At 40.0% G+C, this 16,226-nt stretch overlaps 2 protein-coding genes across 8 annotated transcripts in view; one reads left to right on the forward strand and one right to left on the reverse strand.

Annotated features, from left to right (window-relative positions):
- The window catches only part of LOC308298801 (oxysterol-binding protein-related protein 10-like), a gene marked incomplete at both ends in the record, with an annotated part of 66,172 nt that extends 64,653 nt beyond the window's left edge, over window positions 1-1,519 (reverse strand). The window contains 2 exons of the mRNA XM_080742476.1: window positions 895-1,071; window positions 1,514-1,519. Coding sequence (XP_080598602.1) covers window positions 895-1,071; window positions 1,514-1,519 — 183 coding nt within the window. The remainder of the gene's footprint in view (window positions 1-894; window positions 1,072-1,513) is intronic.
- Window positions 1,520-9,073: 7,554 nt separating this feature from the next.
- On the forward strand, window positions 9,074-16,025 carry LOC308302004 (uncharacterized protein). 7 transcript variants are annotated; one of them, XM_080746158.1, is made up of 11 exons: window positions 9,074-9,162; window positions 10,204-10,326; window positions 10,513-10,584; window positions 11,626-11,682; window positions 11,831-11,902; window positions 12,026-12,103; window positions 12,217-12,296; window positions 12,448-12,534; window positions 12,642-12,719; window positions 12,951-14,376; window positions 14,487-16,025. In XM_080746158.1, the coding sequence occupies exons 2-7, from the start codon at window positions 10,218-10,220 to the stop codon at window positions 12,231-12,233; spliced, it is 405 nt and encodes a 134-aa protein (XP_080602284.1). In that variant the 5' UTR covers window positions 9,074-9,162; window positions 10,204-10,217; the 3' UTR covers window positions 12,234-12,296; window positions 12,448-12,534; window positions 12,642-12,719; window positions 12,951-14,376; window positions 14,487-16,025. The 7 variants fall into 7 exon arrangements, 5 of the variants coding, with proteins under 5 accessions (XP_080602284.1, XP_080602283.1, XP_080602285.1 ...); XR_013962919.1 differs by lacking the exon at window positions 10,204-10,326 and having other exon boundaries at window positions 9,120-9,162; XR_013962920.1 differs by lacking the exon at window positions 9,074-9,162 and having other exon boundaries at window positions 9,936-10,326; window positions 12,951-14,473; window positions 14,542-16,025.
- Window positions 16,026-16,226: the final 201 nt, after the last annotated feature.

Consider the following 16,226-nt stretch of genomic DNA (forward strand, 5'->3'; position numbering starts at 1 on the left):
CACTAAATAAAATATGTCTCTTTTTTTAAGTCAAAAGATTGATAGTGTGTTAGAGTCAGCATTAGCTGACCCTCCCCTACTGGCTCAGTCAGTACACCCAGAAACATCACATGGTATACATATGTTACTGTATGTACTGTATGTACGGCTTACCATTACATCTTAGTATGGCTTAGTATCATTTCTCACATGCCCATTTTCTGCTACGGTAATAAAGCAAAAATCCTCAGTGTTAATTTAGCTCTTATCCACTTGAACCCCAGCATCCATATTCTGAGAGGAACATTAGCCAGAAATAGTAAATCTACGAGTTCACAACGTGTCAAATTGCCAGGCGTTGTGAGCTTGTAGATCGGCTACTTTTGACAAAGGGATAAGGAATTTTGGTGAAGACAGGGGAAAAGTACAGCTGCAACTCAGGTCTGTTTTTCAAGTATAGAGCGTTCAAGCGGTGAACTCTGGAGTTACAATCAGCACTGAGGCTTTTGGCTGGTAACCGGTAAAGTCGTCGGAAAGAAACTCACAGAGATTTTAATTCTTGTATTTGTTTTACTGAGAATAAGGTTAGAAATAACTTTAGGATTACGCATATCTTTCTGAGGTTAAGATTAGGAATAAGGTAGGTTTAACCGTTTAGGCATAGTTTACAGAGGTATATAAGGATATTAAGGATATAACAAGGATATAACAAATAAGCCTTGCCTTGCCGAGTTTCTTTTTAGTTGACATTGTATCAGTGAACTGTACTGTCATGAAACTGTGCCTTTTCCTATCCAAAACTTCTATTAAATACCCCAATGAATCAATCAAAAGGCATAAACCATCAGCCCAGGTGAGTTTCTTTCCGGCGACTCTTCTAGTATTCTTTTGGCTGTGTTAGAAGCAGGTTGTTACCCGTGTGAGGTCCATGCCCAGTTTGAGCTGTGACAGCAGGTGGAGGATGATGCTCCTCTGGTCATCCAGGACCCCCAGGTCCTCCTCCTCGTTGTCCTCTGTGTCTGTGGTCTCCTCACTTGGGTCCACCAGGTCTGGGCTGCTCACCTGACCCTGCTGCTGCTGCTGCTGCTGCTGCTGGGGACACAACACATGAAACCATTGGTCAGGTCATGGATGGTTCTCAAACCTTTTCTTATTTTTTTAAAGATGAGTTTTTGGGCTTTTATGCCTTTATTGGATAGGACAGTTAGACTGACAGGAAATGGGGGGAGAGACGGGGAGTGACATGCGGCAAAGGTCGTCCGGATCGGGAATCAAACCGGCGACGCCGTCAGGCATCCATACCTATGTGGCAATGCCTATATGGTATGCGCCTGGACCGGTAGGCCAGCGGGTGCCCCAGGTTCTCAAACCTTTTCATGTCAAGGACCCCCAAATGATATGTATTAAAGGACTAGTTCACCCCCAAAATGACTTTTTTTCTATTGATTACTCATGCCTTGGAGACTTGAGTTCAAAAGTATTTTGGGGGTTTAGTCGCATTCCTAAGACAATAATTTAATTACAATAAATGTACCCCCATTGACGGATGGGGGTACAGAATCAATGGGGGTACATTTACAATAATCAATGTTTTGTCTTAGGAATACGACAAATGTAAAAAGGTTTTATTGAACTCAAGTCTCCATGGCATGAATAATCAATAGAAAAATCAAACCTCGGTTCGAAGTGAAGCGGTGAACTTTTATTCTATGTGTTCTAGAGTTATGAACTCTGTGATCTATTCATTCTTTATATATTCTGAATAAAAACAAAAACTAGGCTCTACTCAATTTTATTGGTGAAACATTTTTACACTCAAAAATATTGAGTAAATATTACTGTTATGAAATCAGGTAGATGATACTCAATTAATTTGAGTAAAAGTAACCAAAACTTTTACGTACTTATTAACAACTAAAATTGAGTACAATGACCTAAAGAAATTGAGTAGATATAATTAAATTATTCAGTCAATGCCACAAAAGACTACAAGTAAATACATTGAAATATTAAGTAGATCTAATTGAATATTAGAGTATGATTTAACAAAACAAATATGTCACATTTACTCTATTCATTTACTTTTATTGATTTAATTCATATAGTACCATTTACCCCTTTCATTTACTTTACCTTTTACTCCAGGAGTACATGATGTCAAATGAATACACATGAAATAATTATGCAGATAATTATGTTTTTAATCAACTAATTTTGACCAGTGTAACACCACATCAAGTATGAACATTCAACATACTTAAGTATGTAAATGACATGCAACAATGCCTACAAAAACAATATGTTTAAAGATAATGATCAGGAAAGGGGTATCCCTGACACTTTTAAAATGTTCTGTTTACTAAAGAGCAGTGTGTGTTCACAATACTGTATATAAGTACCTCTAATTGAACTGTGCATACTGTAAGTAAGCAGTCTGTCAAACATTATGCACCATAAGAACAATGAGCCCATCAAATGAACAGTAAGTCATAACCACAAAATACATTAAAGAAGACAGTCAGAGGCCATTTGGCACGAAAGAAAATCACAACTTGGAATATGAAATAATAAATAAGCATTTACAGTAGCTCAACATTTAAACATATTGACTATGCACACGTGTAATGTCTCTATGCTAAACTGACCTGTTTGCATTATGACTCGAATGCACCAGAAACAAACACTTTACATTAACTAATTACTATCAGCAACAAATACCATTGCAAAAATGCTGTTTTGACAATAAATCCACTTTCAGTACCCACTTTCTGAGAGCATCTTGCTGAACAGTAGTCGGCAAGCAGACATTTTTTCAGTCTCTGAACTTTGGCTGAAAGGTGTCCAGGATCCAACTCAACTAGTACTTTTTGAAACATCTCAAGACCATATCTGAGGTTCTTGGGGTATCTCAGATTAAAGGCATAGAACAGTCCCAACAGATAGCAGCAGACCCCCAAGATTGTTGAGGGCAGTGATGCCCTTAATCACAATACCTACATCAGTAGGTTCATTCATTGAGTCCTCTTGGTTCTGCAGCAGGTAGATCTTCATCTTCATCATCACCTCCTCTGTCAACTTCTCTTCTACAGGTGCACCAGCAGCTTCCTTCCTGCACACATTGTGAAGATAATTGTTTAGAGCTCACTTTCAGGCTAAATGTTACAAGACACACAGACACACATTGAGCAATCCTAGCTGTCTCCACACATGCAGCCCTGGGCATAATCTTGAATCAGTTGGACCAGACATGCAACGGATGCAACAGCCATTCAGCCAATGTCACAACCTCATTCTCTGGACATCACTATGCTGTTCCTTTGCATGTGATGGTCTCATCCACGATGACATTAAAACGTCAAAACATTTATTTTACTAACTTGAAAGTCCTTGATCTTGACACTATCTTCTTCCAGATGGTCGATGAGACATCGGATGATGACCTCTCGTGTTCGTTGATTGGGGATTCCTCTCTGCAGAATAGAAAAATAATTATTTGAACAATAAAGAAAAAGTATGACTGCACTTTCATAACTAACATAAACTTTGGCAATACAATTGTTTCCACAACCCAGTTTTAGCAACGGAAGCTGGGAGACTGTCCTTAGTAGCTATTAAGACATACATTTAGAAATGAATAATCAGGAGAGAGAGTTGCAGGGGATAAAGATGAGTTTAGCATAAATTAATATAGTAATTATTGTCATTAGCCAGGTGAAATATAATTAAAGCAGTTAGAGTAAATGAAAGTTTCATACCTGAAGTACAATAATCATTTGTGCCCAAACTGCCCTTCTTGGACTGGAACATGGACAGTAGTTTGGGGGTATAGAAGTCCAACATTGCCATACATTTTGGCTCAAGATTCAGTGTGGTGATCATCCTGAACTTTGCACTAACCTGGAAGACAGAGATGAGGGGAAGAGAGTAAAAAAGAAGACATGTAGATAATAATGTAGGCCTATACCTGTGCATTTTATCTTCATTGTACACACCATTGTATGCAGCTGTGCATAGCTTGTAATAAATGCAAAAAGTCACAATGACTAGAGGGCTTGCACATTCCCCTCACTGTAACCTTATAGCTGCAAACCTTTGTAAAGAACATAAGTTATACCCAATACATTTGTGTAGCCTATATGCACAAAGATACAGTTAATCTACTTACCAATATTTGCAAACACTCTCCAGGTTTCTTGTTGAAGAAGATGTGTGCTGCTGCTGTTTGTTGACAGAATGTTCCAGTAGAACTTTCCCATGAACCCTTGTGTACAATTTTGAATCTTAGTCATATCTACTCAATTGTTTAAGTTGTTGTGAGAGATGAAAGATTATTAAGTTGGAATGAATAATAATTAAGGGTCTTTTTAAATTGATCCATATAAGTACTCCATACTCAAATATTATGAAGGAAAATTACCAAAACAAATTGAGTATAATTCATGAATAAAATCAGTTGGTCAAATACTAATTTATTCTCATGAAATTAACTCAAATAATATATGTACATCTAACTCAAAAAGAACAGTTGGATTTTTACTCATTTTGTTTGGTGTGACCTACTCAAACAATCACATACATGATATTCAGTGATTTTATTGAGTAAATATAACCTTTTCTAATAGTGCTATTTACTCGGTCACAGAATTCTTTCTTAGAGTGTACATTCTTTATATATTCTGAATGAATATATAAAGAATGGAGGGCCAAATTATCATGTGAAGCTTGACCAATCCTCAAAGTATCCATTCATCTGACCGGGAGGGACACCGCACACATATTCTGGACGTACAGGACATATAAAGCCTATTCATTCTGAACTGAAATGACCATATATGGACATGGGACACACATTTTGCTTTTTGAAAAAGCCTATTCATTCTGGACTGATATTTTGCACGTACGGGACAGAAAAAACCTGTTCATTCTGGCCTGGAGTGACCATATATGGACATGAGGTAACATACATTGTGTTTTTGAAAAACCCTGTTCATTCTGGACTGACATCACCATATATGGTAATTAAACGGACATTCTGTTTTTGAAAAAGCCTATTCATTCTGGACTGATATTTTGCACGTACGGGACAGGAAAAACCTGTTCATTCTGGCCTGGAGTGACCATATATGGACATGAGGTAACATACATTGTGTTTTTGAAAAACCCTGTTCATTCTGGACTGAGATCACCATATATGGTAATAAACGGACATTCTGTTTTTGAAAAAGCCTGTTCATTCTGGACTGAAATGACCATATATGGGCGTGATACACACAAAGCCATTCATTGGAAGCGGTTTTCACCGCTTCAAAAATTGCCATTTTGGGGGTGACCTACTCCTTTAATGGCCACGGATCCCCATCTGGAACGTTTATTTTTATTTTTATAACAGGGACCCCTAGAAGAAAAGTACTAGACTGCCATGTTTTAACCATTCTGTAGTTTTAACCTGTACAGGAAAATAAACTCTGTCAATTCATATCCAACGCTTGGCACAATTTGTGTTTTCAGTGGTTTACCCTATAACCCTGTGGTTTCCCGCACCCGGCAGTGATGCAAAGACTCCAATTCCCATGATGCATCCATAAATTACGTCATCTGGAAATCTCCCTTTCCGCCCGAGTCAATGTTATGAAATACAGAAAAATTGATATATCTCGGATTCTTGTCCCAGAAGCGTTTTCCTACGGACCATAACTAAAGCGCGGATGATCACAGTTAAAATGTGTCTTTTCGAAAATAAGGTAAAAACTCTGAAAAACCGTGGCAGAGCCAGTTGAATTAGTGAATGTGTTAAGTAGTTAACCATCAAGACCAGTGAAAAGCTCCCATGCAGTCCGTTCTTCGGCCTCATCCTGACATGCGTACTGTAGGTCATGTTTTATGTCACTGTCCCACTGCTTACAGAACACTTTCATCTGCAAATTGCCATGATAGTTGATTATCTGCTTGCTGGAGGTGTGCAGCTATTGGTCATTTATGTTATCACCCCCCTGAGTCTGGGATATAATAACTCTTTCCTCCTCTTTACCATCGATTCCTTCTGCACAGGGATATCCGAAGAGTCGGTGTTTGCACTTTCAAAGTTAGATGAAGACTGGATTTCCCCCCTCTTCCGTCTCCTGTTTCAGGGGTGTCGCACCAAATTCTGGGCCCTGGGTACAAGGATTCACTGCGGGCCCCCCATGAATGTTCTTTATAGGGGGAGGGGGTTTAACCCATTTAGACTGGGAGCGCATGATTACACATTATTTTGTGCTTTAACTATTGAAAAATAGCAGATATATAAGCTCACAGCGTGGCACCCAGTGCCGCGTTGCGAGATGGTAGAGTCTGAATATTTTTGACCCGATTCTATAAATGTCTTCTAAATCCTTTTAAGATTTAGAAACTTTTTCATGTGAAGGACCCCCAAAATGATATGTATTTGGCCACGGACCCCCATCTCAAAATATTTAGTTCCAGGGACCGCCCAGAAGCAAAATTTGAGTTACCGGTACAAAGGTTTGCTTAAAAAATACATATTTATTCAGAGATTTGCCCACATTTTCACGACTTTTCAAAAATAGCAGTTCTACAAGCTTGCAGCACGGCACTCGCTTGTAGATCTGCTATTTTTCAATAGCTAAAGTATAAAATAATCAAGGCTCCTCCACGTTGGGCCCTAGTAACTCAGTCCCACTTTTCCCCCCCTTATTGTGACGCCCCTATTTACTGCACTGTGCATAGTCAGCGGGAGCGTGAAATGAATCTGCCGACAGGCATCGTCAGGCATCGTCAGTAACATTACAACATAACAGTGAGTTATGGGGTTATATTTAGGACAATTCAAATTCGTATTCGTACTTTGCCTTTTTTTTACTCGTAAACATTTTTACCAAAAAAACTATACGTAAACAAATTAATTGGAAAAAAATATCCGTAAAAAAAAAAAAAGTATGAATGTTTTTGGGGAAGCTGCAGTGATTATAATGCCAAAACAAAAAAACAAGACAAAATACGAATATTTTCTTACTGATTTACGAGTTGTTTTGTTGGTTACTTCATCACGAATGCTTTCATCATCTCACGCACACGAATCTGTATGACGCACACGAATGCATGCATGGAATGAATACGGCCAATAATCACGTGATCGGCAGAGAGCCAATGGGGGTGCGGCCTTTCCACTAGCCAATCATAATTCTCCATTGTTGGCAGCGGTTGCCATGTCTGGTAAAAGTGAGTAATCTCTGCTTTCTGTTGTTTATGGGAAACGTATGTAACTATGCTACAGTCTTCACAGCAGAGCCGACAGAGAAAGGTAAGATAACGTCGCTATTATTATCATAAAATACAGCAATCTATCTAATAAAACGTTTGTTAAATGTGCTTAGCAGTAGTGTCTTTTAGGGTTTAGTCCGGGGTCTTTATTTGATGTAAAGAAAGTTTAATATTAACGCTAGCCTCATTAGCATCTTAGCTCCGTCTATAATAGGCTACTACATCATCAGACTGTTGTTCTCTAAGTGGGGTCCGGGGACCCCCAGGGAGTTCCAGGGGGTCCCCAGCTAAATTATAGTTAGGAACCAAATGGACCCTTAGGGGTATGTAACTGTACAAATCATTTGGTTCCATGTGTACACTCTGAGTTATGCTAACGTATGATTTTACAATATAAGTTGGGGTCTCAGAGATACAAATGCTATTAAATGGGGGGTCAGTAGCCTAATGGATGTCAAACTGGGGGTCCTTGAAATTAAAATGGTTGGGAATCACTGCTAGAGCCGTAAAAATGTTCTCTTATGGGGTCACTGGCCTAAATGGGGGTCAGTGGGAATGTGGGATAATACAAGTCAATTCTTATTACCTCTTATTAATTTGGTGATTATCAAACGAGTATATGGGGACCAAACAATCTGTACAAATAGAGTAAAAATCCTCAATGTTAATTTCAATCTGAGTGTAGACCTTTACAGGTTCATTTGGTTAAATGTATTCTTTAATTAAAGTAAAAATAGTCTACACAGTACATGTTATAAACAACTTTACTTTTGACTAAGTCCAGTTTCATTAACATTGTAAAATGATAGCTATAGTAACAGTAAATATCTGTTCTTACCATACATAAAAATACATTTAATAATATACATAGTCTTGTCTTGGGTACATTTATTTTTCTTTCAGGAACTGTGATGACATGGACCACATCAGCCGATCAGGGTTCCGATGGCAGGATGTAGCAGCAATCAGATTTGAGAATTCAACCTCTTGAAAGAGCTCCAAGAAGGAACAACAAACTTTCTGTGGTCCTTCGTGGTGAGGGAGGTTGACGACTGTTTGGTTCAGGAAAACTCACACCCCTGTACTTTATTGGGAAGGAAACTATTGATTCTATTCACAACACACATTTGTCTTTGCCTATTCTATAGCTACACCTACATTATTCAGAACCTTATTCAATTTAATTTACAATATGCAAACAAAATCCGCCCAAAATACAATACTCTACATTCTATTGTTTTCCTAAATAAAAGGCCAATTGCATGTGAAATGATATTGCTTGTATTGTCTGAATACATTTGAATAAAGCTGATACAAGACTACATTCTATTGTTTTCCTAAATAAAAGGCTAATTGCCTGTGAAATGATATTGCCTGTATTGTCTGAATGCATTTGAATAAAGCTGATATAATTCACAAGACGTAAACATGTCATGATTCATGTGTTTTAATCGAAAAAGATGAACATGGTTAGTAGTACAGAATATCGTCGCTGTCCAATGAAAACCACGTAAGGCCATTATTATGGATTTTTACTTTTCATCATAGTTGGATTACATTCACTCTCCTCTCTCTGCTAGTATCAGCTGGTGTGTAAATGGCCAATGGAAAGTTGTTTTATTGACCAAGCTATTTAACACGCATCACCATTGGATGTTTGACATGTCCCTCAAACCGCGTATGTAATGGGCGGGGAGATACGCTGAAACAGTAATCACCATTGGATGTGGGACCTGTCCATCACACCGCGTATCCAACAGCCAACGGAGATACGCTCCGAAACGACATCACCATTGGATGTTCAATCTGTCCATCACACTACGCGTATCTAACCGCGGGAGAAGAAGGACTGGAGGAGGGGAATGATTCAGAGCAACAAACTTTTTCTTCACTAAACGACACGGAATTCGACATTATTACAAGGTAAAGTATCACCAAATGTCTTGTTGAGAACTGTATGCTTAGGTTATACCAACGATCATGTTCACGATTGTGCTTGGCGTCGTGTGAATTGTTATTATTCAAGGAAAGTATTGTTCTCTGATGTTTGTGTTGTCTGTTTGTTCTCTGAACAAGCAGCGTCGTACACTGATTTTGCTTCAAACATGGTTCGCCTCCGTCAACCCACCGCAACTGGCGTTATCGATCAAATAATTTGCCATGTGGTTTTCCATTTACCTTTACCTTATACCTTACATTAAGCTGCCAGCACAACAACTACTATGGAGTGTCCATGGAACCAAATGGACCCTTTACGGGTCCATAAAGGGTCCATTTGGTTCCATCTGGACACAAACGTACCATTACATTAAGCTGCCAGCACAACAACTTCTATGGAGTGTCAATGGAACCAAATGGACCCTTAACGGGTCCATAAAGGGTCCATTTGGTTCCATCTGGACAAAAACGTACCATTACGTGTGGTAAAAGTACTCAAATGTTTTTACTTTAAGTACAAATATCAATAATGTAATGTAGAAATACTCTGTTACAAGTAAAAGTCTGGAATTCAAAATGTACTTGATAAAATGGCTAAAGTGTTGGCATCAAAATGTACTTAAAGTGCCAAAAGTAAAAGTACTCTATGCAGAATGTCCCATTTCAAATATTTTGAAAATGGCAGATCTACATGCTCACAATGTGTCACACTGTGAGCTTGCATTGGAGTAAAAGTACTCCAAAGGCACTCAGCTTGTTGTGTATTAAAGTACAATAATTTTGATCTGTGATATAGAGGAGTACAAGTATTGGAAATTGGAAATAATTCAGCTTGTAGTGGAGTAAAAGTAAAATATTTGGATCTGAGATATAGTGGATTAAAAGTATTGGAAATTGATAATACTCTAGTCAAGTACAAATACCTCAATATTGTACTCAAGTACAGTACTTAAGAAAATGTACTTAATTACTTTACACCATTGTGTTACCCTTGATTTTAACCCTGTATTCTCCTTTTATTTTCAGTATAACATCTCAGGATGATGTATTCTATGGAGGAGCTGTGTGCTTTGGTTAGCGTCAAGTATGTCAGGGGCAGACATGACGAGGCAGAGACTGTACTAGAGAGCAGTGAAAGCAGCGAAGAAGGTTTGTGCGATAAAAAAAAATAGAAAGAAAAATAGGAATAAGTCAGCTCAGTTTAATGATGTGTGTAGTGATTCTGGCTGTGGTGCAACTTGTGTGATTAATTTGGAAATCAAAGTGTTTTAATCATGAATTACAATAATTAGCTGCTGTATTCAGTGTTCTAATGATAATCTGTATCTTTCCAAGATGCACTTGATTGTGACCAAGTTGATGCTGCCAGTGCTGGGTCAGCTGTTTTGATTCAATCTGGGAGTGAAGGTATGTGGTGTGGTGTGTTATGAATTATAGTGCATAGAAACACATATGTGTGGTTTTGTATTGTACCTGCTGTCCTAGTTACAAATCCCTAAACATGCACTAAGTAGAGCTTAGATCGGGCCTAAAAAAATGAGCCCGGCCCAACCCACCCCACAGAACGGCAGCCCGAGCCCGGCCCAAAGCCCGATACATAATTGACAATTGGAGACCGACACAGCCCGCAGCCCGACATTATAAACAAGCTTAATTGCTGCAGCAGCCTTTTTTCTCATATGGTGATTTGTTAAGAACAGAGTCCTTTTCCAACTGTCTTTATATAGACCTATATAAGACATTGTAGCAAGTACCGTGCTAATTATGGAACAAATAAACATCGGAGCCTAATTCTTCAATCAATCAAAAAGCCTTGCTGGAAAACACAGCTGACGGCCGCCGCTAAATCAGACAGCAGGCGTACAGGCTATTATAGCTACAACGTTCACACAACGTCTATTATGATTATTAGGATACAAAAAGTGTCTGTGGACTGTTTCAACGATGTCCTCCGCTCTGCTCTGCTCGACCAGCGCTGGCAGCGCATGCATGCACTGCACACGCCACAGCAGCGAGCAGCCAGCCACACGCACACGCACACACACAGCGCACGCACACACACACTCACGCTCAACTGTCAAATTGCGAAACAGCGCAGCGGTGCAGCCATAGAGTCATGAGCGCGCAGTTTACACAGTCACAGAGACATCATGATACTGCGCTGCGCTTGCCTACCGGATTATAAAAGCCCGACCCGACCCATAGCCCGTCATATACATGGAAATTTGAGCCCGGCCCAGCCCGCGCCGCGCCGACCCGTCGGGTCCCGTCGGGCTCGGGCTGAATTTCTAAGCTCTAGCACTAAGTACCCATTTTGAATTGTTGCTGTACTAGTTTCAAACATAGTATTATTACCTTAACACAAATTGTTAATCAGTATCTGCTGTAGTATCACAATCTTAAAAAGTAGCCATTTCATTAATTCGTGTGACCTTTTTCCCCTTTCAGCAGGAGAAGCAGCAGGAGAAGCAGTTGTGGAGGACTCATCAATTGAGGAGATTGAAGGTTTGTCTTTGTCGCACGCACACACACCCACTGAGAGAGAAGTAAGGTTTGTGGTAAAACAGATTAAGGGCAAAGGATGCAACATCTTGGCAATGTAATTTCTACTTTGCATTCACTGTACATTGTGTTCCTCTTATGTTTTTACCAGATGAGCTTGATTCATCATGGAACCTTAAATTAGAGTTGGATAATCCTGGTGCTGCTGAATCTGGATATGAAGGTAATATTAATAGCTGTATAGAGTCTTTCATACAAAAACATGACGCACACATGTGACACTTTGCATTATTGTCAATGCTGCATGTTTTCTATTTGACATTCAGTCTCTTCTCTTTTTCTGCAGCAGAAGTTGTTGCGCCTCACTCAAATGAGGGAGGCGAAGAAGGAATTGAGGATGACTACTTAAGTGGGGAAGAAGAAGGTTGGTGTAAAACTAACAAGTGCCAGGGAACCGAGGCTATTGGCCAGAGCAAAGCCTGACACTGAATTGCAGGTGTGTTAACATTGCATTCGTTTTGTTTCTTTCTTTCCCAGATCCACTCGACCACTAACCCTAACATCTAAACGTGACCAACATGGTGATTCTTCTGGTGCTGCTGAATCTGGATATGAAGGTATTATTATTAATAATCACTGTAATAAACACAAATAGTGACTGCTGAATGTTGCATTTTCATTTTTTTCCTTCAGAATCATACTGTACATGACCAGAAAGCGCCTCACACTTAATGTGAGAACATCTCATATTTCTTTTCTGTTCTTTAGGTGCAGACAGAGTTGAGCCGGACTCAAATGTGGAGGATGAAGATTCTGAAGGAGTTGAGGATGACGACACAAGTGGGGACGAAGAAGGTTTGTGTACAACCAGGCTTAAGTCAGCCAGAGCAAAGAATGCAAAGTCCTAGCAACACTGAATTATGTCAACGTGTGCATTCTGTTTGTTCCTCTTTCTTTCCCAGATCCGCTTGATCGAAACTGGACACCTGAACGTGACCAACATGGTGATTCTCCTGGTGAATCGGAATCTGGAAATGAAGGTGTTGTTGTCATTATTAATATGGACACATTGATGCACATGTGTGTAATGTAGTATCTTGCATGGTGCATGTTTGCTATTTAACTCTTTTCTTTCAACTACACATCCATACAGTACACATGTACATACCCACACAGATGTGCACGCAAGGGGCTGCACAGATACACACAGAGAGACTCGCACACTAATGGTCTGAATGACAAATTTTCTCTCTTTTTGTGACACAATATAGGACTTGAGGTGGAAGAAGACTCCTCAGGTGTTGATGCTGGTCTCTGTAGGAAGAGGAGAAATCCAGAGGGCTGGAAGAACAACATCCAGAAGAGGCGTAGAATGATAGGCCAGTCATATCTGGCCTAGGAAGAATAGAGAGTCAGTGTTAAAGGAGGGAAGAAAAATGGGTGTGTCATGTCAGTCTGCAGCCGGCCACAGGTCCAGTAAACTGCACTGCAGAGAAGTGGAAGAGTCGAAGCGAGAAGAGATCTTCAAGTACTTCTGGGAGAAATTAGACTGGCGTGAGAGGAAGATTTATGTTGCATCATTGGTAGAGGTGAGCAGTGTAAAGCGACGGAGGACAGGAGCAGAGAAATCCAGGAGGTCGGCATCCATTTTCTGTCACCTTGTTGTAGATGGCAGGAGACTCGGAGTGTGCCAACGCATGTTCCTGTCAACCCTAGGCTTGAAGCAGTGGTCTTTTTTGAAGTGGGTAGGAAGAAGAGGGAAAAGCCCTACTGAGGAAGATAAGCAGAAGCGGGTGAGGGTAAGGAAAGAGGAGTCTGACTTCTTGAAGACCTTCCTTCTGGACCTTCCAAAAGTTCCCTCGCACTACTGCCGGTCCTCGTCCTCTAAGATGTTAGCCTGCTTCCAGACCAGAGACCCCGCCCACTCTCAGAGTGAGCTGAGTCTGAGATCAGGCTACTAAGATGTACCTGGAGCCTGTGTTCAAGTCCATCAATCACCTCCATGCAGAGTATATCCGTTCCAGTGCAGACCATGGCATCCAGGTGCTGTCAAGGCAAGTGTTCACCAGAATGTTTAATGTTTGAATTACTCTCTTTTTCACCCGAAGAAAGACCAGTGTGATACCTGCTGTGCGTTCAAGGCTGGGAACATTGAGGCTGCCACATGGAAGGAGCACTGCAACAAAAAGGACACTGCACAAGCCATGAAGCAGAAGGACAAAGACGAGGCAGGTGAGAAGACCTTGGTGACATGCATGGATCTTCAGGGGCTCCTGCTCTGCTCCAAGCTACAGGCCTCATCCCTCTATTTCAAGACCAAGCTCTGTGTCCATAACTTTACCATGTATGACATGACTTCACATGATGCATCAAATTACTTATGGCACGAGGGTGAAGCTGGTCTCTCTGCCAACGAGTTTGCTTCGTGCATCGTGCACTTCCTCGAAGAACATCCCTCTTATGATGAGTACATCCTGTGCACAGTGTGATTGAGAGAAGACTGAGGAACAGAGACATCTGCGTTCCAGCTGAGTATGTCGTTGCCATCCGGGAAGCCCGTACCAATCCCAGGCCATACCAAGTGAAGTATGTAGACCACACTTTCTTCAAAAACTTCAGCCAGGTGAACCTCTGCAAAGCCATCTGCCCGGGAAAGGTCACTGGGGATCCCACCGTGCATGACCTCCGAGCAATCAGGTATTTGAATACATAATAATGACATAGCTGCGGAAACCAAAACAAACATTATTTAATGAGTATTAAAACCTGACTTTTCTCCCCTGTCACTGTCCTTGTATTCATCCTAGGTACAACGTTGATGGCAGTATGGAGTACAAGATCGACCACTCAGACGCCTGGAAGCCCTACGAGTCCCCATCACTGAGGAAGAAGAGCAACATCACCACAGTGTCCCCACTCTACACTTGCCGCCGCACCATTAAAGCGATGAACTTCAAACATCTGCAAGAAATGAAGCAGGTGTTGCCCAGTGATTTCCATGGCTTCTACAACGCCCTCCGCCATGAGCACGAGGAGTGATGGTTTCTCTGTTTTTCTCTCTCTCCGTCTGACATCACCACATAGAATCGCAAACTTGACTGAATGGACACCTTTACAAGATTTCATATTTAGATTGTAATTAGAGAAAAGACAAGATGAGTGTTAAAATGTGTTAATTTTCTCCTATAATTTTAGCGATTTTGATTACATTGCTTTCAGTGCTTGGGGACATGTGTACAATGGCTAAATATGTATTTTTAGATACAATAAAAGTCCATTCAAAAAGAGGCACCACAATCTTTCATGGGCAGATGTTACTTATGGGGGCTAGTAGTGTCACTGTAAATTGTAATAAAATAAATTGCCAGCTTATTGTGTCTAAAAGGACACATTTAGGCACTTGCACACATGCACTGAAATAAAGTATTTAAAATCGCTAAAACAATAGAACTAAATGAAAACATTTAACTCTCCCATCTTTGCTTTTCCCTAATTACAATCTAAAATTATGAAACCTTGTATGATATTCTTGCTCTGGGGTGGCATCGTTACCAAAGTTCCTAATTCCCACTGGGTTCATGTTCCTCCCTGCCTGGACAGGTGTTATGTCGACAAGTGTTCTGCTCAAAGTGTCCTTCTCCCTCGTACAGTCTTCACTACCTGGAATCCAGCACACAGTGGTTAATGTGTTTCATGTGTGCTCTGTTACTGTTTGAAAATAGTTTAGGTGCTTATTTGTATTCTTATTTATTTGCCCATTTCTAATATAATTACAGCAGAATGCACTTTTGAGATGTTGAAATTTGACACCACAGTAGGGACATCTATCTTCATTGTTGAGGTCAACTTAGCCAATGAGTCTAGCCTTAGTAGGTTGAAGAGCGTTGTAGAGCTGAACAGACACTTAACCTATGGTCCTTCCATTTTCAGTTATATGTAATGCCCTTTCCAGGCACTGTATTACTGTTACAACACCTACATTAGAAATACTGAAACCCTCCTCCAAACATCCTTTACATCTCTAAACAATCACATCGATAATTTTGTACAATTAATTCTGCAAGTTCTATTATAATTAGTTTTCATGTAGAAAGAAACTAACAAATAAGATTCAGCAATTGAACACATCATTGAAACGGGGACTCAGCAGGAAAATCTGTTTGATTAACTTGGTTGCCACACACTGTGGAGCCACTGTCTAATAAAATATAATTCTGTGCAGTTGTATTTGACTATTGTAGCATTTTTTCCTTCCAGCCTAAAGTTGATCTTGGTCATCACTGTCTGCTAACATCAATGTGAAATAACCTATTGTACATGAACACTTATTTAGCTTGGTTATAACATCAGAGGGTCTGCTGGTAAGTAAATAAATTACATTAGGAATTGATTGCATTTTTTATTAGCAAAATGTTCATTAATCCAGGTTGTACAGTCAAAGTTGTACTGTAATCTGTTATGAAACACTGTTCATCATAGTAACTAGTTTGTTTTGGCCAAATGGTCTGTTTTTGTAATCATCCATTTCACATTTCATGGATGCTATG

The sequence above is a fragment of the Nannobrachium achirus genome (assembly GCF_963921795.1).
Source record: "Nannobrachium achirus genome assembly, chromosome: 2".
In the NCBI taxonomy this organism is placed as follows: Eukaryota; Metazoa; Chordata; class Actinopteri; order Myctophiformes; family Myctophidae; genus Nannobrachium; species Nannobrachium achirus.